This window comes from Octodon degus, unplaced genomic scaffold (assembly GCF_000260255.1).
Source record: "Octodon degus isolate 3935 unplaced genomic scaffold, OctDeg1.0 scaffold00347, whole genome shotgun sequence".
NCBI lineage: Eukaryota > Metazoa > Chordata > Mammalia > Rodentia > Octodontidae > Octodon > Octodon degus.
The window spans coordinates 479,836-505,074 of NW_004524923.1; the positions used below are offsets into that span (position 1 = coordinate 479,836).

Below are 25,239 nucleotides of genomic sequence, written 5' to 3' on the forward strand. Positions count from 1 at the left end.
ATGTGACCATCCCATCTCCCCCTGTCTGAGAATGAAGAATAGAAACATAACTTCTATGCTATCACCACGATCCCTCCAGAGCACATTGGCCAAAGCGTACCAAGGCAAAGAACACTTTGAAGCTCACCTATTGAAGGGCGTATGTTAGTATTTTTTAGAATGTTCTCAAGTTGGACAACTGTCACCACAGTTGGTTTTAGAATTTTCACCACCCTTTACCCTTTAGTTATCTCCACCCAACCTGTCCACCTTCCCATCCACTTCAGCCCCAGGCAAAGGCAACCACTAATCTACTCTGTTTCTACTGGTTTGCCTGTTTCAGGTTTGCCTATTTCAGCAGTAGCGAACCTACAGCACGCCTGCCACAGCAGGCTGTTTGTTTTTGAAAGCTCTAAAAGCTTCCCCAACTCTGGCCTATTGGAATATTTCATATATATAGAATCATACAGTGTGCATCTTTTGGGATTGACTTCTTTTACTTAATAGAGGTTTGAGCTGAGTGTAGTGACATATACCTGTAATCTCAGCATTTTGGAAGCTGAGGCAGGAAGATTATTTGCTGTTTGAGGCCAGCCTGGGTTACATAGTGAGTTCAACACCAACCTGAATAACATAGCGACTCTGTCATGACCCCTTCCTCTAAAAAATGATTGCTAGGCTCGCCTATGTTGTATGGGTATTCCTTTTACTTTTTATGGCTGAGCAGTATTCCATGCTGTGTATTTACCACCTTTTATCAGTTGATAAATGTCAGAGTTGTTTCCCCATTTTGGCTGTTGGTTCATTATATTTCCCTTGGATGTGCACCCTTTTGAGTGACACTGCTGGACTGTATGGCCACTTCATGTTTAACCTGTAGAGGAGCAGCCTGGCTGCGTTCCCCAGCTGCCGTGTGGGTTCAGTCCCTCCAACAATCCGAGGGTCCCAGTTTTCACATACTCCCCCAGACTTTAATTATTAGTCTTTTATTGTAGCCATCTTGTGGGTGTGGTGTCTCATTGTGCATTTTACTTGCATCTCCCTGGTGGCTAGTGACGCTGAGCATCTTTGCTGTGCTCGCTGTTTGCTGTTGAGTTTTGCTTTGTTCTGTCCCCTCCTTTGATTCTCGCCCTGTTGCCAGATTGACTTGAAAGCACAGAAAACCAACTGTTTTATTCATCAGGTGATCAGAAGGCCAACTGCCTCCTCCTCTTATCACTGTGATCCCCAAAGAGTTGAAGACGTGGGTATAGATCACTGTAGCTAGGGATGCTGACCTGATGGAAACCAGAGGGCCCAGGTTGTTTGGAATTAGCTTAGTGAGATATAGTTCCAATATCATACAGTGAAAATACATTTAAAGTGTGGAATTAAACCATTTTTAGAATTTCGAGAGTTGTGCAGCTGTTACCACAATCAGTTTTGGGACACTTTCATCATCCTCAGAAGAAGTCCTGTCCCCATTAGCAGTCGCCCCCCAGTTGGCCCAACTACTCCCTTCTCCCAGCCCTGGGCAACTACTAATCTACTCTGTTCCCGAAGTTGTCTCTTCTGGCCAGTTCTCACAAATGAAACCATGCAATATGTGGCCTTTCGTGTCTGTCTTCTTTCATTTAGTGTAGTTTTCAAGGTTCATTCGCACTGTAGCATGTATCAAGACTTCGTTCCTTTTATGGATGAATATTATTCCATTCTGTGGTCATACCATTTTATTTGTTCATTCTTATGTTGATGAACACATTGGTTATTTCCATCTTTTGACTATTGTGAAGACTGACGCTGTGAACATTGATATGTAGGGGTTTTTTTTTGGTTGTTTGTTTCTGTAAATATATGTTTTCAATCTCCTTGGAGTTATATCTACTAGACTTGCTGGGTCATAAGGTAACAGCATTTTTGAGGAACTGCCAGACTTTTTCCTAAAGTGGCTACACCCCTTGGCCCATCCTATTTTGTAAACTTAGAAGAGGAAAAAAAAAAGTTAAACTTTCTTTCTAGTTGATTTTTTTTTTTTTTTTGGCCTGGAGCTAGCAGTGTGTTTTGGGTTTCTCAGTCTTGCATGTGGCCCAAGGCCATGGTAGTTAGATTTGGCAAAGCTTCCTCAACTAGACAGGTGCTTTCTTGTCCTTGCTAGGTGGTTTGTGTGAAAATCCTAGGAGCTATGGGCCCTATAAAATATCAGTTCTTCCTGATGGGGCAGAATGGTTAGCATGATATATAGTGATGAAATTCTCATGTAATGATAGCTTAAGATTTCTTTTTAATTTAAACCATTTGTTGTTGGAAATCTTGACCAAATATTGACACTGTTGCTTTATTTAAAACTTTAGTTTTATACTCCATGATGGAGTATAATGGCTTTTTTATCTTGATTTTTAATATTTATTCATATGTTAGTATAAACTTTTTAGGGTTTTTTGGTTTTGTTTAGTTTTTTTGAGCCAGGGTCCTGAACTGCACAGTTCAGGCTGGCTTTGAACTCACTTTGTAGCCTTAAACTCACAGTGATCTGCCTGCTTCAGCCTCTCACCTCAGCCTCCCGAGTGCTAGGATTTCAGCCATGTGCTGCCATTCCTGGCTATGCTTTTGTGTTTTTCTTTGAAGAGAAAAATACAAATTGTACACTTTGGACCTACCATTGTCATTGATATACAAAATACTGGTTTTGTTCTTTTTATGTCATAGTTTATGTACATCTTGGCTGATATGCCAAAGTTCTGGGTTCTAGTTGTGAATTCATCTTTAAGTAGCTTAATGACCTCAGACTACTCAAGCCATCTCTTAGGTACTCAATTTCCTGATCTGTAAGATGAGGGGACTGTGCAACATGATCTCTAATGTTTCTTCTAACTCAAATTCTGTGTAGATTAGTAAAAGTGAGTTGTGGATTCAGTTTATAAGTTCCTACTTGTACCTAGACTATTATTAAATCATGTAGTCTTAAACTAAAAACAGTATTATTTTAATAAGGGTCTTGTCGTCTTCTATTCTTTGCTGTGATAATGCTTTTATTCTTTCATTCACTTGAAATGGAAATTAGACCTGGGTTTACTTTTCATGGAGGTCCTCACTCATGGTACTGGGGATTGAATCCAGGGCCTTTACATTAAGTTACATTGTGAGTCCTTTGAAGTATTTATTTTGAGGCAGGGTCTTGCTAAGTCATTAAGCTGCCCAGCCTGGGCCTAGATTTGTGATCCTCCTCCCTCAGCTTCCCAGACTAAAGCAAAGGCTGGGGATTTGGGATTTAATTCAGAGGTAGACCATATGTCATAGGTTCAATCCCCAGTACACAAAAAACAAATAAACAAAGGCCCATGTACTGGGATTCTTTGGCTCACTTTTGTATAAAATGCTCCAGTGATAATACTGATAATATGTTTATGGGGGTTTGTCTAGAACTGATTAAACAGTATGAAAGGAAAATGATTGATGAGCCAGGAGGAGTGTAGAGGGCAGTTTCTAGTGCAAGTGTGTTCTGTCTTTGTCCTGGGGTCTTTCCTGTTGAGTCTGTCTCTCCATTCTCCTTAAGTTATATTTATATTTTCTCTTGGATATAAAAGTACTACATTTAGAATTGTAGAAAATTGAAAAATACAAAGTAAATTCAAATCATCTGTAAAATTACCTTTGGAAATAATGGTTGTTACTTTCCCTTAAAGATTTCCCTCCCAAGCTTTGTGTGTCGGTATCTCTTGTAAGAATAAGATTATTATATTGAAGCAGTTTCCTTCTCTTCTTTTAACCTCTGTCATGAATATTTTCCTACATCTTTATATATCCTTCAAAAAGTGTTTTTTCTTAGTAGTTTAATAATATTCCATTGTGTGTGCCACAGTTTGGGTAACCATTCTCTTGTTGGTGTACGTGGGTGGGCATTTAGGTTCTTCCTAGGATTTTGATCTTACACAGCATAATTTGATGGATGTCCCCGTATGAAGGTTTTAAGAATAAATATTTGATTATTTCTTTGGAATAGATTCCTTGAATCTATGGATCAACGGGTATAGAACTATGAATCAAAAGGTATGACCTGTTAAGGCATTTGATACATTTCTGGGAGATGGGCCTCTACCTCCACGGGCAGTATAAGAACATTTAAGCTGTTCACTAATGTGAAGTATTATTTTTTTAAGACAACCTCTAGAAATTTGTAGGTAAAAATATTATTCACTTTGTATTTTAACTTATATTTCTTTTGTTAATAATAGAATTGAATATTTATGTGTATGTATTTATTGGTCATTTTTTAGTGGATTTCCAGTTTTTCACCTATTCCCCACTTTTCTATTGGGGTGTAGCTATTAAATATAACTAGAATATTGTTTTTTCACATATATTGCAAAGACTTTTTCTACTTTGTAATTTGCCTTTTTGTTTTTACTTACTTACTGAGTGCTAGGGATGGAACACAGGGTCCTGCACATGCTAGGCAGGTAATCTACCACTGGGCTATACCCCCAGCCCTTTTTTGTTTTATTTTTTATTTTTTTGCAGTACCGGGGATTGAACTCAGGACCTTGCACTTGCCAGGCAAGTGCTTATTCTACTGAGCCATCTCCCCGGCCCTTATTTTATCTTGATGTACAGATGTTTTATGTTTTTATGTTGTCAAATATTTCAGTGTTTTAATTTGTGTGTGTGTGTGTGTGTGTGTGTGTGTGTGTTCTAGCATTTTGTATTGTATTTAAAATTTCAACCCACTTGGAATGTATTTATGATACAAGGTAGGGTACAAACTTAATTTCTGTTCCAAATGTTAATGATTTACCTCAATACTGTTAAAGAATCCATCATTTATTTTGAAGTATCACTTTTATTATAAATAAATTTTTTTTACACACACACATGACTTAGATTTTGGACCTCTCATTCTGTACTGTAATATTTTACTGGGACTGTTCATTACTGAAACATGAACAGAGATGTTTTGAGAACTGTAAACAAGAAGAGTATTTCTCTAGGTCCCATTTTCTGGGTTTCTTCCACAGATACTTGACCTAAAGGATGTTGAGTTGATACCTCAATAACATTGTCAGAGTTTGGGATCCTGTGTTAGTGACTGTTGTGAAGAATGTATTTAGTATCTCCACAGATCTGGTAATACATAAAATTGGTTACATTAGCTGAAATTAGCCAGCTTCATTTATAAGATGTGTGTTTTTTTTGGTCACCATGTTGTATCATCCCTGTAAGTGGAAAAGATTGCTCTAAATAAGTATACTCATCACTCTGAGGGCAGGGAAAAGGTGTAATTGTCTCTTCATTCTGATGGTTTTTTGGATGAGGTGTTTTGTCTTGGGGCAGTCTTTCTATGTACTTTGGCTTATGGGTTAAAGGAGCCAAAAGCCTTTTTAATCTTTTATTTGAATGTGCTACATGAAATGCCTTTTGAAATAGAAAAAAGAGCCTATTTGAAACTTTTACGTTGATCTGCTATCTAAAAGGCCCAGTGATGAGAAGGACCAATGATGGCACAGCCCTGTGAATACTGTTTCTTAGCTTGATGAGAGATCAAGGCACTTTTCAAATATTCCAATCATTTCAGACCAAGTAGCACAATGTAACAAAACATTTACATAGTGAAGCACTTTTTCCCAGTAGCTAGTTCTTCCTGTATCCTCACTAAGCAATTTGGGAGATAGAAACATTCAGTCAATAGAGATAAACTGGATTTTTCATGGTGTGCTGCTCTGGCATATCTTGTTTTCTATTTTACTCCAAGTATCCTTCAGGATGCTATCCAGAACCCTCGCTATGTGTGTATGGCTGAGGAAGCACATAGTGACAGTGCAGGCACTGGAACAATGACACCCGGATTTCTCTTTAGAATTAGTCATAGTTCTAACCCAGTGTTCTAAAAGTAAGGCTGAAGTTATTTTCCTCGAGCAATATCTTCCCATATTGATGTGGCCTACCATTTTGCTTCCCTGTCCTACTGCCTTAAGAATTATCTTGCAAGTAATGTCTGAGGAGACTTAACTGACCTTGATAAGGTCAAGAGGTGAATTTTGATTAACACAGGTCTCACTTTAACTCGGTCTTAAACATCCAGCAGAAAAGTATGACCAAAAGATGTATAAGAACAATACCATAGTAATAAGAGCTAGAGATATAAAAAGGGACTCCAATTGCTGATCCACTTTTGTCAGATTCTAGCTACCCTAGTAGTTGACCACTATGGTTCATTAAGACAGGAAAAACTACAATGGAACCTGTAAAAACTCAACAAGAGTCTGATTTCCTTCCCTCCATCTTCTTACAGTTAAAACTAGAGGGATTTATGACAAGAAATATCAGACTTAGAGAAAACCTCCATCAGTAGAGGGGCCTAAGAGCCAACCGGTTATACTCGCTATTCCAATCCCTCAAGAGCAGTGTGGATGTGGTTCTTTCCCCAACCTGCCTTTCCATTCTAGTTCTTGTGTTTTGATTATACAGGCTTTAATTTCTTGGAAAATTTGTTTATTCCTGCCTAGAGGCTGCCAAACTCCAAGTGATCATGAGATGAAACCAACAACAAATGTGCCAGACTCCTTTTCTGGGATCCACCAGAGCATCCTTGTAAAAGAGTTCATGACTGCAAAACTACAACATGACTTCTGAGGCCCATTAGATTAGCTCTCTGGAGAAGGCCCCTAACTGCAGTTTCCCCTACACTGGGCCTTCTCTGCTTGAAGCAACTAGATGGATACCACTCCCTTTCTCCCCTAACTGCAGTTAGAGATATCTCTTCTTAGGGGGGAATATTACAGACAGCTAAGTTACATAGACATATAGTAGGCAGTCAGATAGGGCTGGACCCTCAAGGGAGTCAGTGCAGAAGATGAAACTGCATCAGGACTGTGGCTGGAGGGCAATCTAAAGATTAAAATCACAGGGGCTGGATTTCCATACTTCCCTAAGGGATCACTGGTAGACAGCATGGGATTATCAGTATCACTCTTTTGAGATTTCCCATTATCTCTTGAGGGGTGGGGCCATTTTCTCTGACCTACTAAGACTGAGACCACTAAGACCAGGACTGTAGATTATTGACCACAGTTAGTGATGTCACCCATGTGGCCTTGCTACCATTGAATCAATGTCACCTAAGCGACTATACTTACAGTTGTATTGATTAATCATAATTTTGACCCATGTTGTACCTGCCTCACAATTTTGCTCTATAAAACTTCCTTTGAGAGGCACTCTTATTAGCATCCCATTTATGTCTCAGGACCTATTCTTATTCCCCATTCCTTTTTGCAAGTACATGTTCCTACTCTTAAAGAATTATCCTTGAAGCTTATACTTACAGATGCTGTATCTTCTTAATCCACAGAGTTTAGAATTATTTGCACATAGGAAGATTCCTTTATTCCAGATTATATTAAATAAATTAAACTAGATTAGACCTAGGTTTGGTCCCTTATGAAATTCATCGATTGGATTATTCATTGTATAATCAAATCATAATAATGTCATAAATGGAAGGGCCTTTACGCCGGGTGGTGGCACAAACCTGTAATCCCAGTTACTTGGGAGGCTGAGGTAGGAGGATCAAAAGTCTGAGGTGGGCCTAGGCAATTTAGTGAGACTATCTCAAAATCAGAAGCTCAGTGTGAAGGCCCTGTGTTTAATTGCTAGTATGAGGCTGGGGGAGGCTCAGAAATTGTCTATTTGCAGAGGTATTAGATTCTTTAAATAGTGGAGCATAATTTGAAACTAACCAAAATCATAGACTTCTTAATATTTTTGAGTCAACTTTGAGATTCCTAGAAATATTATACTATTTGGTCATTTGTATACTTATTTCATACTGATGGATGTTTTGTTGGACTTCAGCCAACCAAAACACAAGCTATTTCTTAGCCATGTCTTTCATACTCAGTATTGGTGTGGGGCCTTAAGGTCAGGAAGTTACAGTTCTCTGCTTTATTTGATTTTTATTTGCATCTTCTGATTGTTCCTGTCACCATTGGTGTGTCTGAAGTCTGTCATCCACCTGTCTCCCCAGCATCCTTGTCATTTCCCAATTTTACACATGGGTTTTTTTTATTCTACTTTGTAGTTTTTCCTTGTTCTACCTTAGTTCAAATTATTGGTAATCTGTATGCATGCAGAATAAGCACCCTCGGTTGTTGGCTTTTGTTTCTTGTCTGAACATTTTTCTGCCTTTAATGAAGCAGGACAAAATAAAATTAGTGTAGCTTGAGAAACTGAGCACCCTTCAGCCTTTCCAAATTAATATCAAATGTCGTTTTTTCTTTGTAAAAGACTTCTTTTCTAACACTTGGGAGGTAGATTTGGCAGCGAAGTCTTAGCTATGCTTGCAGGCGTCGGTATGTGGCTACTTCTTTCTGGTGAACATTGTAGCTTCAGTCTCCTTGGGTGCATGGTATTGGGCTGTTAACTACGTCTCCAGACCTCTGGCATATCGGTGTTTTGCAGAAGTGGTTTGTGGTTTTGTTGTTCAGTTTTTAGCATGTTTGGGTGGGTGTAAGGAGAAAGTGTGTATTCTTTTTTTCGTATATTTGTTCCTGAGCCAGAATTTGAGAAGTTCAGAGTACAGGTTTGTCCTGTCAGATCTCCGTACTGTGTATAGCCCCATGGCACAGTGCCTGCACAATGTCCTGAGTTTGATTTCTGTTACCAAGAAAGGAAGAAGAAAATACTTTGAATAAACTGACTGAACAACGGTACTGATCACCACACTGAGCTGTGAGAAGAAATAAAGATTACATCAAGGAGCTTGTAGCTTGCTAAGGAACTGGTGGCACCACCCCTTGTGGGCACTAGACTTTATAAGGGTGGGGTAATGGAGGGTCTGGGAATCATATTAGATGAAGAATGGTTAAAGAAATAATATTTAACCTGGACTTGAGAACTTTGAGGACATCATTGCCAGTTTCCATTATGCCGATATTAACCTACCTTTCCCTGGTTTTCCAGGAAAACACTCAAAAGTTGCCTTTGACCCTTTAGCATACTGAATCCAATCAGATCCCCAATCCTCTCTCTTTTTGCTCCAAAATCATTTTTGGTTCTTGCCCTTTCCTTGGTTGCAGTTGTGCCATAGTATGTCAACCTTCCAAATTACTGTTTGTACTAATAGAATAGCTTCTTGGTCTCTCCTGTGTCCTCTTCATCACACTCCCAGAATATTTTCCACTACAACTTAGTTTTAACTGAATCATGTTCTTATTTAAACATTTAGCAGGGGTTCATGTAGCTTACTAGGGAAAGTCCTACCTCAAGTGCCTGTAATCTGGCTTCCAACCCATCTCATATTCTTGGAATCTGGCTTCTAATCCACCATTGTTGCACATCTCCTGTTACTCTACCTTCTATTCAATCACAGTCATTTTGGAGCCTGCTCTAGGCTTTTCTAGCTCTCCAACAATTCTTTGTTTGCCTGTTTTTGTATTTTTGAGGCAGGGTCTCTCTTTGTAGTTCAGGCTGGCCTGGACTCACTTTGTAGCCTAGGCTGACCTCAAACATATAGCAATCCTCCTGCCTCAGCTTCTTGAGTTCTGCAATTATAGCTGTGCTCTTCCCCACCTGCCTCCAACCTTCTTTAAGCTGTTCCTTTACACTACTGGGAAGAAGAGAACCCATCATGCTTTAGACATTAAAATGAGGACCCGCTGGCAAAACACAGGACTCTCAATCCAAGAATTTTTCTTGAATAATGTTTTCTAATAATTAAGAATTAGCGAGCTTCTCAGCTGTGGATGTGCTTGGGCAAATTAGCTAGTTTGCATCTATAAAAGCAGGAGCTACTAGGGGGATAAACAAAAGTAGAAGGGATGGTACTCTTTTGTCAAGAAACTTGAATCTAAATGTGATACTGCACACTACACTTCCTACAATAGCGCCCCCATTTCTGGTCATTTGTTCCTTTCCTTAAAATTTGTCAATGGCCTCTTCCCATTATTCTTAGGATAAAGATAGATGTCATAGTCTATAAGGCTGTGTATGATCTGACCCCTGGACTCTTTATTCTAGTCTCCTGCCAACCTCCCCTTACTTTCCTGTGTTCTGTGCATTTTGCACCCTTGTATAATACTGTCCTTCTATCTGTGAGGCTTTTTTCCCAGCTACCACCCCTTGGTCTGAACTTAGCTTACATGTCACTTCTTCAAGCAAAACTTTGATGAACCTTGCTCCCCCCTAGTAGGTTAGGTCACCGTTTTTTTCTCTTAGTGTTTTCTTCATAGCAGTTATCACAGTTGTAATTAAAAACTTTTTGTTTTGTGTTTGCAATTTCTAGAACCTTTTTCTTTTTTTGCAATACTGCAGACTGAACTCGGGAGTTCTCTACCATTAAGCTACATCCACAGCCATTTTTTATTTTTTAATTTTAGATGGGGTTTCACTAAGTTTCCAGGCTGGCCTTGAACTTGTTTTTTTTGTTTGTTTGTTTTTGGTACTGGGGATTGAACTCAGAACCTTGCACTTGCCAGGCAAGCGCATATTCTACTGAGCTATCTCCCCGGCCCCTGGCCTTGAACTTATGATCTTCCTTCAGCTTGGTTTATGGGCATAGGTCATTATGCTCCGCCTCTAGAGAGATTTTGATTACCTTTATGCTCCCAGTAGCTAGTACAGTGCCTGGTACATAACAGATTCTCAGTAAATAGCTGATTAAATAAGTGAATGAATAACTTCTATAATGAGGAAAGACAGATGTTGAAGGACACAAAGAATGTCCAGTGCCAAGCAGTGGAGAAAATTCTATGATCAGGGAATAATACATAGCTGAACAAATTGTGTTCTGAGAGGTTCCAGGCAGGCTGGTACAAAAGAAGACATGTTAAATGAGAGGTGGGATAAATAAATTGACAGAGAAAGGTTGAGGCAGTCCTTGAAAGTTTAGTTCAGATAGTAGAATTCTTCAGTTGTTGCTGCATTATTGTATAGATATTGGGGGCTATACATTGACACTTTAGGAAATTTATTCAAATGAGTATAAACTGGATTATAATTTGGAAAATTGGGATACAAGACCAATTAGGGCAATGTAGCAATGGCTCAGAGACCACAAGGACACAATGTGATCTAAATCAAGGGAAGGAGTAGTGGGAAAGAGATGGAACATCCAAGACGCCAGGCACATCGGCGCACCAGCAGTCCCAGGTACTTGGGAAGCTGAAGTGGGATGATCACTTGAGCCCAGGAGTTCAAGACTGGCCAGGGCAACAAAGTGAGAGCCTGTCTTTTAAGAAAAATAAATTAGTCAAGACAAATTAAGAGACAATATCAACAGTAAGGTGATGACAATGAAGGCAATAGATGGATATGGGAAGAAGTTGTGAGTACATGAATATAAATGATGGATACATGAAGTTAAGCTTAGAAGGGGACATGCTATCAATACTAGCGGTAGCTTTTGCTGGGTAGTGGGATAGGAAATGATACAGAAATTTCCAAAGTAAGGAGTTATAAATTTTTTAAATCATTACCTTTTTAATTTAAAAAAATATAAATTCATCAGCTTTCTTTGTAGGCACATTGGACAGTGGCAGCATTAGCACTTTTATTTGCCATGGGATTTGTGGCTGTATTGCCAAATTTTACTTTTGAGAGCTTTCCAGTTCTCTTTTCTGGTCTTTTTGAGACACTAGGATTCTTGCCCTGTCTTTTCTCTGAACTAATAAAACAAAAGTCAATATAACAAACATTGTTGAACACCTATCAAAATTTTTTGAAATTGTGTATTGTTTATAATGTCTTCTCTATTATTTTTTATTCTCTTTAAAATAAAAATTTTTTAAAAGAGGCAATAAAATATATTTTCTCTTGACTACTGCTCCCCCAAATCCCTTCTCAGTTCTGGGGCCAGATGTGGTGGTACATGCCTATAATCCCAGCATTTAAGAGGCTGAGGCAGGAGGACACCTGTGAGGCCAGCTTGGACTAATGAGGGAGTTCAAGGCCAACCTGAACTGCATAGTGAGACACTGTCTCAAAATAAACAAAAAGTAACTCCCCCCAAAAAACCTAACTCAATTCTGTACCTGAAGACCAGAACTTTCAAAATTCATTGTGCAGAAGAAATTGCCTTGATGCTCATTTAATAGAAATTTCTGAGTCACAATCAGTAGGTTATAATTCATTGTATCAAGAGTAAGGTCCTTCTTGGGGGGTTGGTACTGGGGGTCAAACCCAAGGCTTGCACACTGAGCTTCATCCCCAGCTTCTTTTATTTGTTATCATGAGACAGGGTCTTGCTAAATTGCCTGGGTGGGACTTGAATTTGCAATCTTCCTTCCTCAGCCTCCCTTAGTGCTGGGTGTGCACACTGTGCCGGGCCAGTCCTGATCTTTTAATGGCACCTCAAGGTCTGGGAGAAACCCTATTTCAGTAGTGATTTCAGGCTGTGCCCCCTCTAACTTGTTTCTCCTTCAAAAGCAGCTGGTAAAATGAAAGGCGGAAGCAAAGGATGATTCATCATAGATATCTTTGTGGGTCATAAGTGGTTGGGTTCATCTGAAAGTGGAAAAAAATGAATAAAGTGCTATTTAACAGACATGGGATTTTAGTAATGGGCTCTTTAAAGAAGCCTATTTGAAGTGGCCCCTCCGGGTGGGAAAGTGGTCAGACAGGGCAGGGACTTAGACCTGAGAGATGCCCTGCAGCAAGCAAATGGGACGTCCTGTTAGTGATCTGGGATGGGGAAAGAAGAATGTAAGCACACCATGAAGTTTTAGAATTCAGATCTTTTTTATTAGCGTGTGTTTGTGATACATGATGGTTACATTTATTTTGGAACTTAATGCACATATCTCATGATCACTTTCCATCCATGTACCTCTTTCTCTATCCTCCCCCCTTCCCTTGATTCCCTTCTCTTTCTCCAAAAAGTCTGCCCCTGCTTTCCTACCATCTCTTTCTTTTATTCTTTAATTAGTTTATATTTCGGACTTCTTATACAAGAGAAATCATGCAGTCTTTGACTGTGTCTGATGTGTTTCACTAACATGATCCCAAGATCCGACCATTTTCTTGGAAATGACATTTCATTATCTGTTTGAATTTAGATTTATTAAAAAATTTAGATGCTTTTTAAATTAATATTTAGTCCTGGGAAGATCATATTTCTAATATTAAGATGAGCTGCTACCTTAAGTCTGTTCTACCCATTTTTTTGTTGGAATGACTTTTTGCCCTTGTTGTCAAACAAAAGTCTGGTCAGTAGATGCCCTTTGTGGGTTATTAACATCTCTTTTGCCTGAGTTCAATCCCCGGTTCTGAAAAAAAAAAAAAACCTGGTTGCTCCCAGTAGTTAATCTCAAGAACACAAGTAACTAGGAATACTTTTCAATTACCTTTGGAAGACCTCAGTGAAACTGGCCCCCATCAGCTAAATAAGCCATTAGGTTTATTAGTTTGAGAACAGAAGCTTCTGCGTGGACAGTTTTCTAAATTGAGCCTCATTTATCCAACAACCACTTATTTAGAGGCTGCTCTGTGTCTAGTGAACAGTAGATAACTCTATAAATACAAGTCAGAAACTGGGGAAAAATGAATAAAACACAATTTAATAAATTCATAATCTTAAGTAGCACATGGAAAAGCAGAGTGGATTCCTTAAAGCAGTAGCTTTGTTCTCTTTCTCTGGTCTATTTTAAGTGAGCCCTCTGGCCCACAATTATCAACCTTAGATTAGGAGCTTTGAGGAAATGGTGGTTTGGTGGTTTTTTTTTTTTAAAGGATTAAAAAAAAAGAAATGTAATCCCTAAGCAACACCCATGACCAGCTGCTGCCCTGGAGTTCAACGGGCAAGTCAGTTCCAAAGAAAGCCCTGCTTGCTGTGCAAACAAGTTTCAGGAGGGAGAAAATGGTGACTGAATACATTGTGTGTATTTTTTGGTTTGGTTTGGTTTGGGTCCTCTGCAGTTCTTTTGCTCATCTTCCCCAAGAAAGGGCTGCCTAGTCAGAAATCTGTGGCTCCCAGGGGACAGTGTGAGTGCCAGCCAGGAAGGAAGTAGCGAGGAGTAATGCCTCGCCAGGTAGAGGTTGAGCCCTGTTGGAGTGGAGCCATTGCCCCAGCCTCTCTGGATGTGGACTGGCTTGACGTCCAGAGAGGGGGACAAATCTATCCCAGTTCTCTACCTTTAGATTAGGATAGCTCATTGATTTGAATGTTGGCTTGTGACGCCCCAGAGCAGGGCTATTGTCCAGCTGTTGTTGCTCTTTTTCCTCCAGCACTTAATGGGTGAATCAGTGACTCAGCTGCTTCCTCCAGAATTTCAGGGACAGGAGTAGGTAATGAGGACAGATCACACAGTGCGTGATGAATGAAACAACATACAAATTTAACTGGTTGGCTTCATTGATATCGCGGTGAACAAAAAGCGACTTGGTTGAGATGAGGCGATTTGCCTGACTCCCCACTCTACTCCTCCCCCCAAGCTTCCTAATAGTCCGTTTTCACTCAGCTGAAGGTCAGGTTGCTTTGCCCCAGTAGGTGAGGGGGAGTGGCAGGTGTGAGAACAGGTGCTTTCTTTCCTCCTGCAGAGCCACTCAGACTAGGTGGGGATGCTTCTTGCTAGTCCTCTCCGGCGCTTGCAAATGCTTTTGTGGAATATTTTCTGCTGAAAGTGTATTTGTTTTTAAAGGAGTTGGCCAACCTTTAACCCCTAGTATAAATTTTGACTTCCTTTAAAGTCAGCTTGTCAGAGTGAAGTATGCCTCTTTTCTGCCATTGCCTCAGCCTGTGCCTTAAATAGATCCCATTTCATGCAGCAATTGTAGACTTGAAAAATTTGTAATTGTGTGTGCGTGCCTGTGTGTGTGTGTGTGTGTGTGTGTGTGTGTGGTGTGCGCGCGCTGGTCCTATATCATATTTTAAATGTACTGAAGAATGTCATAGCCAAGCAGCCCTATTATAAAAAAGAAACCTCTTTTAATAATTGTATGGCTAGAGTTCATTTTTCTGTGTCTGATATTCTTAAATTGGGCATAACTTGTAGCTACATTTCCAGAGTGATCACACTGCGTCAGGCTATTGGAGTGGTCTCAGGGGGCCACAGCGCTGCTTAGGGACTATTGGTCTCACTGACTGGATGATTTGGGAGGCAAGAAGTGTCATCAGACTTTTATGTTTTGGAAATTTATGTTTTAATGTTTAATTGTTACTCAAAAGAAAGAGGGTATTGTTAGGATGGAAATCAGCAGATCGTTAGCTAGAATTCCCCTCATATGGTTTTGAGGTTTGTTTTTATCCTTCCTTCTGGGTTCCAGTACCTGCCCTCCCCCCAAAAACTCACCCCTGAGTTTTGTCCTCCTCTGCCTAGCAGTGGGCAGGACCACCTCAGGTCCTTTCCAGACACCCCACCCGCTACCCTGCCTTTCTGCCCTGCATCTCAGAGCCATCTGTTCTTTGCAGTCTGCTTTTTGGGAAAGTCTCATCCATCTGCTCTCCTTGGGCCTTAGTGACTGCTCTAAGACTTATAAAGCCTGGAACCTCTTTCCAGTTGTGATTTTTAAATTTAATTTTGTTTGTACATGTTTGGAGTTCATGTAGTTTACAAGCATCTTGGGAAATAATTGCATGTACATATTACAGCATGTTTCTTTCTCTCTCCCCACCCCCACCCCCTTCCCTCCCTCCTCCTCCAGTCCCCCTATCCCATTTTTCACTCCTGTTGCTATTATTTGTCTGACTTCATGTTACAGTCTGTAACATTTAGATTAATTGGGGTTATCAAGTTCCTGTACACAGCATATCTTTATTCTACTTATTTCCCTTCTCCTCCTCCTCCTCCTCCTCATCCCTTTCCCTTGTTCCCTTGGACCTCTTCCCTATCACAAGAGATCCATCCCCTTTGCCCCTTCTATCCATCCTTTGTTTTCTTTATTTTTACTTTGTGTCACTCAAATGAGAGATACCATATGGTATTTAAGCTCATGTGTCTGGTTTATTTCATTCAACATTATATTTTCCAAGTATATCCATTTTCCTACAAATGTCTCAGAGGTATTATTTTGTATAATTGAGTAGTATTCCATTATATATAGATACCAGGTTTTCTTTATGCAGTCATCTCTTGATGGTTGTACACACAGCTTCCACAATTTAGCTGTTATGAACTATGCTGCTATGAACATTGATTTTTTTTTTGGCGGAACTGGGGATTGAACTCAGGCACTTGCGCTTGCCAGGCAAACGCTTATTCTACTGAGCCATCTCCCCCGCCCTGAACATTGATTTGTAAGGATCACTGTAATATGATGACTTAAGCTCTTTGGGGAAGATACCTAGCAGGGGAATCACTAGATCATATGGGATTTCTCACTTCAGTTCCGTGAGAAATCACCATACTGATTTCCACAATGGTTGCTCTAGTTTGTTTCCACTGACTATGAAAGAAGGTTCCTCTTTCACTATAGCCATGCCAGCATTCGTTATTGTTTGATTTCTTGATGATCGCCATTGTTTCCAGAGTAAGGTGGAATCTCAGTGTTGTTTTAATTTGCACTTCTCTAATGGCCAGAGATGTTGAACATTCTTTTTTTTCATATATTTGTTGACCATTTGTATTTCTTCCTGTGTAAAGTGTCTCTTCATTCCTTTTATTTCTTAACTGGGTCTTTAATTTTAGGTCCTTTAAATTTTTTAAGATATTTGCATATTCTAGACATTAGTCTTCTTTATGAGAAGCTTTTCCCATTTAGTTGGTTATGTCTTGACTCTACTGATTGATTCTTTTGATATATAGAGCTTTTTAATCTGATATAATCCCATCTTCTGATTCTTGCTGCTATTTCTTGTGCAGTGAGGTTCTGTTTAGGATCTCCTTTCCTACAGCTACATATTCTATTTTTCTCTTCCAGTAGGCTTACTGTTAGGATTTTTTAAATCTATTTTGATTTTAATTTAGTATATGGTGAGAGAAAAGGGTCTAGTTTCAGTCTCCTGCAAACATATAACCAGTTTCCCTTTTTAATTTTTAAAATAATTTTATTGAAAAACAAATAGCAATGAGACAGTTTCAAAACTGATTAGTAGGACAATTTCAATAATTAATACATTGCATATCGTTGTCTTAGTTGTTATTCCTGTACAAGATGCAGACATGATATCCTGTCCACAAATACTATTATAACAAATTCTATTCCCTGAATTAAGAGAAGGTAGCTGTATATCTATCCTAACTATTTTGAATATACAGATACAAAATGGTCCTTCATTTGTATCCCTGTTTTTTGTTTAGTTTTGTCAGAGAAGGGTATTCCATTGTCATTTAAATATCGTAGGTGCGTGAATTCAGCAAAATATTCCAATATAGTCCAGTAGTCCATAATAGTAGTGGGTTTTCCGTAGGACTATAACCAGTTTTCCTAATACCACTTGTTGAGTAGTCTTTCTTTTAATATGCTTTTGGCTTGTGAAAGGTCAAACAGTTGAGTATATCTGAGGAGATTTCTATATCCTCAGTTCTGCTCCACTGATCCACACATCTGTTTGTGTCCCAGACCAGGCTGTTTTTATTGCTTTTGCTTTGTAGTAAAGCCTGAAGTGAGGTATTGCTATGCCTCCTGGTTTACTCTTGTTGGTATTCTGGGTGCCTTCTGGCTCCATATGAATTTTAGGATTATTTTGTATAGATCTGTAAAGTATACTATTGGTATTTTGATTGGAACTGGATTGAATCTATATAACAATTTTGGAAATACGGTCATTTTGACAATGTTTGTTCTACCTATCCAGGAGCAGAAGACATCTTTCCATTTCCCAATGTCTTCTTCAGTCTCCTTCAAAGTACTGTAGTTTTCTTTGTAGAGATCTTCTGCTTCCTTGGTTAGGGTAATTCTTAAGTATTTCATTTTACTTGAAGCTACTGTGAATGATATGTTCCTAATATCCTTTTTACTCTGTTCCCTGTTGGTGAACAGAAATGCTAATGTTGGGGCCCAGGAGATGGCACAGTAGAATAAGTGCTTCCCTGACAAGCACAAGGGCCTGAGTTCAGTTCCTGGTTCTGCAAAGAAAAAAAAAAGCTAATGCTTTTTCTGTATTGATCTTGTATCTTGCTACATAGATTAAGTTGTTTATTAAATCTAAAAGTGTTTTTGGTGTTGTTCTTTGGGCCTTGTGTGTAGGGTATCATGTCATTCCTTTCCTACATGTACGCCTTTTATTTCTTTGTCTTGCCTAATTGCTCTGGCTAATGTTTCAGGTACTGAGTTCAATAGAAGAAGTGATAGTGGACACACTTGTCTTGTTCCTGATTTTAAGGGGGATGCTTTTAGTTTTTTCCCATTTAGAATGGTGCTGGCTATTAGTTTGTCATAAATAACTTTTATCCTATTCAGGTATGGTCCTTCTATACTTGTTTTCTTCACGGTTTTTATTGTAAAGGAGTGCTGGATTTTCTCAGTAGCCTTTTCTGCATCTCTTCATATGATCATACAGTTTTTGACCTTGCTCCTGTTTATGTGATGTATTATATTTATGACTTAGGTATGTTGAACTATTCTTGCATCTCTGGGATGAAACCTACTCGATTATGATGTATGATTTTTTTTAAAATAATGTGCTGTATTCTATCTGCTAATATTATGCTGAGGATTTCTTCAACTCTGTTTATGAAGTAGAGTGGCCTATAGTTCTCTTTTTAGTTGGGTGTTTATCTGGTTTTGAGATCAGAGTGATACTGACTTCCGTAAATGTGTTTGGGACAACTCCATTCCTTTTAATTTCTTTGAAGAACTTGAGGAGTATTTGTGATATCACGTTCTTAAATGTTTTGTAGAATGCAGCACAGAATCCATCAGGTTCTGGCTTTGTTTTTGTTGTTTGATACTTTAATACTCTGTCGATTTATTGCCTATTGGGTTTTTAAACATATTTATGTCTTCTTGGATTTTTTTTTTTTTTTGGTAGTTTGTACGTTCCTAGGTATCTGTTCATTTCAAATTTTGCTTATTTATTGGAAGATAATTTTTCAAAGTAGTTAACTGCCCTCTGGATTTCAACAGTGTCTATTGTGATTTCACCTTTTTCATTTCTAATTGCATTGATGTGAGTCTTTTTCTCTTGGTAAGTCTGGCTAAGGACTTATCTATTTTATTTATTCTTTTGAAGAACTATCCTTCCATTCATTGTTTCTTTTTATGGTTTTTTAGCCTCAATTTCACTGATTTCCCCTCTCATCTTTCTAATTTCGCTCTTTAATATCAGTTTGGTGGTGATTTGTTCATGTTTCTCAAGAATCTTAAGATTTCTCATAAGGTTATTTATTTGAGGTTGCTCTGTTTTCATAAGAAAAATATTGATTATGATGAATTTTCCTCTTAGAATTGCCTTCATAGTGTCCCAGAGGTTTCATTGAGTTGTACAGTCATTGTCATTAGCCACCAGAAAATTTTAAATTTCTTCTTTGATCTCTTTTGTGATCCATTGGTTGTTTAGGAATATGTTGTTAATTTTCCAGGAGCTTTACTTAATTTCTTGTGTCATTGGTTTCTATTTTCATTTTACAGTGGCCTGATATCATGCATAGAGTCATTTCAGTTCTTTTATATTTACTTAAGCTGGTTTTGTGGACTATTATATGATCTATTTTAGAAAAAGTGCCATAAGTTCCTGAAAAGAACATATACACTGTTATAGAGAAGGTAGAACACTCTGTATATATCCATTAAAATCGTACATGAAAGGGTGTGGTTTAGTTCTGATATTTCTTTATTGGTTTTTGGTTTAGTTGATCTCTTTGGAAAAGCAGGATGTTGAAATCCTATACTGTGATTGAATTAGTATTTATCTGATCTTTTTAATTTCAGTAGTTTAGTTTTTGTTTTATAAAGATATGTACTCCAGTATTCAATGCACATATGTTTATTAATGTTATTTCTTCTTGATGGATTATTCTGTTAAGTAGTATGTAGTATGTAGACCCTCTCTGTCCTTTTTACTCAGCTTTAGCTTGAAGTTTACCATGTCTAATATTAGAATTGCTACCTTCCTTGTTTACTGGGACCTGGTACATGAAATGTCATGTTCCATCCTTTAATGTTTAATCTATGAATATCTTTTTGGATTAGATGAGTTTCTTGAATGCAATAGACTATTGAATTCTGTTTTTGATCCTGTCATTCTGTGTCTTTTGACTGGAGAGTTGAGGCCATTAACTGAGAGATATTATGGCTGGACAGATAGCTCAGTGCACTAAAGGACCTGTTTAGACAGAGTGCAGGGGCCAGTCAGGTTTGATCCCTGGCATGTCTACCAGCCCTGCCCCCGGGGCACATTGAGATGGCGATTGAGACTGTGTATGGGGGCGTTCACCTATAATCCCAGCACTTGGGAAGCTGAAAATAGGAGGATCACTATGAGTCTGATCTACGTAATGAGACCTTGTAGACCCTGTACTAAATACATAAAAGGAAACATTGAGAGCTATTACTGAGATGTGTTGGCTATGTACTATCACTGCCTTCCTTATCTGTTGGTGAATCCTTTGTTTTTCTTTTCCTGACATTTTTTGTTGTTTATCCACCGACCTCATTGACTTTATTTGTGGTTTTAGCTGTGCCTATTTCATGATTTCTGTTGAGAATAGTCTTAAGTGTTTTTTCCAGAGCTGGTTTACCACTCATGTGTCTCTTGAGCTCATCTTTTTTCGTGCAAATACCTTATTTCTCCATGTATTGTGAAAGATAGCTTTACTGGATAAGCTAATTTGGATTGGAAATTATTTGCTTTTAGGGTTTGTGACACTTCACTCCGAGCTCTCTTGGTCTTTAGGATTTGTATTAAGGAGTCTGCTGTGATTCTAATTGGTTTACCTTTATGTGTGATTTTTTGGTTTTCTCTGGCTGCTTTAAAAATTTTGTGGATTTTTGGTGGCAATCCGGTAATTTAATAAGGATACACCTTCATGTTGGTTCATTTCCTCTTTGAGCCTATCTAGTTTCTTCATCTCTTCTATGAATTTTTCATAGAGTCCTGCTACCTGGTATTTATTTTCTTCTCCTTTTGTGACCCCTTGCTCTGCCTTGGGAGAATTAGATGAACTCAGGGATCTTCTGTTGCCTTGTTTCCCCATCCTTGTGATATGTGTCTGTGATATGTATAGATATACATATCGAGATAGATACATAGATTTTTTCATCTCCTTTTTTGCTGGAGAAGTACTGCAGGTTGGGAACTAGAAAAATGAGCAAAGTTTGTGGTTTATATGAAGATGTTTAGTAGGATAATTAGTGCATAATTTCTGGCTTTGTATATATAGTGTAAGTATTTACTTATTCTATTATTTACTGTGATTTGAACCCTGTCCTTATGTTTTATTGAAATAATTACTTCTGGTTATAACATCATCAACAGATTCAATCATACAGCACTTCTACCCGGCAGTCCTTACGGTTATACTTCTCTCCTTTGTCTGTCCTTTATGCAGACTATGACCACTTATTATTTGATTGGAGGAGTGTGGAGGGCAGTTGGATGATGAGGGTTAGACGTTAGGGGGAAGGTTTGTAGGAGAGAGAGCGGCAGATGAGAAGTTTGGTGTACAGTCAAATTGGAATGCTGTTGGAATGCTTTTCATTGAGTTGAAGGATTCCTATTGAGAGTTTTCAAAGGATATTTGTAGGAGGAAGGAGGTTTATTTTGCAATTGAGGGAAGCTGTGTGGTGATCAGAACTTGCTGATAGAGAGGACAATACATTAGGGAAGTAGCCAAAGGCTTAGGATCAAGGGGTTTTTTTTCTTTCTTTCTTTCTTTCTTTTTTTTTTTTTTTTTGGTGGAACCAGGGATTGAACTCAGGCCCTTGCGCTTGCCAGGCAAGTGCTTACTCTACTGAGCCATCTCCTTGGCCCCATCAAAGGTTGATAGTAGAGAAGAAGGGAGTGACTGTAGGGAGAAAGTATGGGAAAATAAGAATGAGAGGAGGAGTTTATGTGCTTGGAAAAAGAATAAAGAAATACATTGTAGTATTGCCTTGGAGGTTTGAGGTTAAGGTAGATGAGGGAGAGAACCTAGACACCTGTTAAATCAGAGGCCATGGGGAAAAATACACAAAAGTAAAAATCTAATGAACACAGAAAACATAAAAGAACATAACATAACTTCACACTGCTAATTAAACCAAGAAACAAACCCATAAGATACCCATTGGCCTCACAGATTGAATATTCCAGTGAGACAGTGGATGTGGTTCACACATAGCTTCTTTGCCAGAGAGTCTGAGCACTCACACCCCAACAGCTCCTCTGAATCTTCCACTGCAACACTGAAGCTAACTCACACACAGGACTTCTCTCAGCCAGGTTGCAGGCATTCCTGCAGAGTCGGATCCAGTGTGAGTTCTTGGGTTAGGAACTCTTGCTGTACCTCTTCCTGGGTGTGATGGTGGAATCGGGAGATGATTCGCTGGCCCAAAATTGTCCACTGAATCAGGAGTATGCCTATGCAGACAAATCACTTGCAGTGGTATCTATCTGGGCAAGTTGAGAATATACCAGGAGACCCAATTCTGCATCTCTCTTAAGCCTAGAAAAGAAATCCATAGTTGTTATAATTATAATAGCCCAAGTCTTGTTGGAAGAAATGGCAAAGAGGAAGAGCAATATACACTAAGTCTTAAAGGGGCAAATAATGGAACAGAAAGAGGAGAACAGGAAAAATAAATAATAAATACATCAATAAAGTTTTCTATTATTTTGGACCCATGGCTGTCTTTCCCAGCCTCTGGGATTAAGGAGCAGAGCTCAAACCAAGATGTGTCACTATCTGCTGGAGATCTAAGGTGCAGTCCACCCCCAGAATGGTGCTGGAAGCAGACACCCACATACAGTGAGGGCAGGGCACCAATGTGACCTTCCAGTGCTGTGTAACTCGGGCTGCACCTGGCCTGTGACCGCAGGACCTGCGTCCATGTTGAGCAGCCCCAGCCTCTCAGCCAGACTCCTGCCTGCTCTCCAACTGCTGGCCATCTCCCGTGCTGTCCTTCCCTCATCCACGCTGGGGACTCAACAGCATGGGGCATGGCTTGGAGCCAAGGACTTCTCTGGGACCCAGGCTCAAATGCTGAGCCCTTCCCTAGGATGGTGTCTGCCAGCTCTCATTCTGCACTTATGGCAACAGATGCAGGCGGAGGTCAGTCACCAACTGTTAACTGTGGAAGGGCACTCTGAGACTGTATCCTGTGTTGTTTTCCTTGCAGGTTCCAACTGCTGCTGAATCTTTCAGATCCTTCCTTCTCAGTGGATATTTCTCCCAGCTTCTATATGTCTCATGCTCTAGTCAGCCATGTTGAATTCCCCATTCCTGATTTTTATTTGTCAAAGATCAGGTCCATTGTTTGGCTGGCACTTCTGCTGTCCCATGCAGAGGGGAAACAACACAGAGCCAGTTCTAAGTTGGCAGTGGCTGAACCAAGGTGTGGAATCTTCAACTTTGGAGTTGGCTGGGCACCAGCCCACTGGTCTGAGCATTCTGTTGGGGTGGGGCCTAGTTATTATTTTTAAAGGACCAGCAAGATTTTGAAGCAGTAAGAAGTACCTTTTTTCAGGTGTTTTCTTTCCTTCTATGTGCCTGAGAATGGAGAACAGTCTGTCTTTCTATGCTTGGAGGAGGGAATCTGCTTATCAAAGCAAAGATGGTCTAGCTGTAGCTGCTTTGAATTTAAGTGTCCTGGCTTTTTGGCTGCAGGCATGTAGGCTCAGGGGAGTTCCTTGAGTTCATTCATTCTTTCTTTGTTTTTCATCTTTTCCCTGTATCCCCAACAGAGTACAGTCGCTTTGAATCGAAGATACATGACTTGCGAGAACAAATGATGAACAGCAGCATGAGTTCTGGGTCTGGGTCCCTCCGAACAAGTGAGAAGAGGTCCTTATATGTCAGGTAAGTTGCCCTTCTGAGCACTGGGCCTGGTACTGGGTGAAGGCCAGCCCAGCCCTTCTTGGTTAACTTGTGGCCTAAGGAGTGTGTAGTCCCAGTGCTAAAATAACACTTTGCACTGTGTGCTCAGGTTGTATATTTTATGGTCAGTATCTCTTCCCTTTTGTGAGCTGGCTTCTTCCTTTTGCTCATGAATGACTCAGTATGGGAAAATTTGTTTGCTCTAATTGTAAAGATTGTTGGGTGATTATTGCTAGTCAGCCTCCAAATAACACTTCAATGTTCAAAGTACAGTACTTTGCTTGCAATCTGTGCTTTGAAGGGGAAGCCCTGCTCCCTCCATCCCCTTGCATGTATGCATATTAGACATTAGGATTTGTATCTGAGCATATCATTGCAGAGTTCCGGTATGGTATATTTTTGGGAGACCAAAGAACTGACAGGTTGGTGCATTTTGGGTGTTTCATTGTGTTTCCACCTCCACTTCACTGCTGGCTATACTGGTGTGCTGTGCCTGTGAATCATGGGATAGGGTGGTGTGTGTTCCCTAGGAAGGGAGGGGTGAAGGGAACAGATATAGAACATTGTGCTATTGCCGCTGAAAGCAATTTGATGATTTGGTCAAAGGTGGAGTTTCTGATCCTCATGCTGTGCGGTATGATACTGCGAGGCCAGATACAAACCTCCTGGGGTGCGGAACTGAAGGCACACTATAAACTCCTCTTAGAACTGGGAATAGTTTCCTTCTTCTTGCCCTGGCTTCTTGGCAAAACTCCAGCAGTCTGGTTGCAAGTCATTGTATCTCGTTCAGGTCAAAATCCTTAGAGAAAGTGGTGGCAGGATTATTCTCCAAAACCAGAAGTCGCTAGATGTTTTTAATGTTTAGGTGTGGAGTTGTTTCAAACTCTGTGCTCGGGCTTTTTCTGGTGGCCTCTGAAACCTGCTGGGGGTGGGGAGACTATATTTGTTAGTTGCCTGGCAACATGCTCTGTCCTTGGGATGTGAAATGATGAAAGCTAACCGATGTCAATGCTAATTGCAGCTCTCTGGGAGCTTGCTTTTCTTTTTCCCCCCTGCTTTCTAAGTAGTCCCTGACCCTACTGTAGGGAGCAGAAGTGAGGGAGCCTTCTCAGAGCCCGAAGCCCTCTAGAAACCCTGTACCTCTTTTATAGTGTCTCCCCGACTACTCCTTGTATGTGGAGTGCATTTGTCATGCTCACCTTCCACTGTGAAGAGAGCAGAAGGCTGCAGTCTCCTTCCCAGGAAAGAAGAGCCTGTTTGCTGTCAATAAAGCCCATTCTGCTGGGCTGACTGGCACACACCTTCAATCCAGCCCTGGGGAGGCTGAAGCAGGGGGCTTGCTATGAGTTCAAGGCCAGCCTGGGCCACATAGTGAGACTCTGTTTCAAATATATATATA

The 25,239-nt window shown here is 39.7% G+C and overlaps 1 protein-coding gene across 5 annotated transcripts in view; it reads left to right on the forward strand.

Annotated features, from left to right (window-relative positions):
* The window catches only part of Dlg3 (discs large MAGUK scaffold protein 3), a 59,538-nt gene that overhangs the window by 13,182 nt on the left and 21,117 nt on the right, over positions 1–25,239 (forward strand). For all 5 annotated transcript variants that reach the window (XM_004648031.2, XM_004648029.2, XM_004648030.2 and 2 more), the window contains one exon: positions 23,708–23,822. In XM_004648031.2, the coding sequence (XP_004648088.1) occupies positions 23,708–23,822 (115 nt within the window). The remainder of the gene's footprint in view (positions 1–23,707; positions 23,823–25,239) is intronic.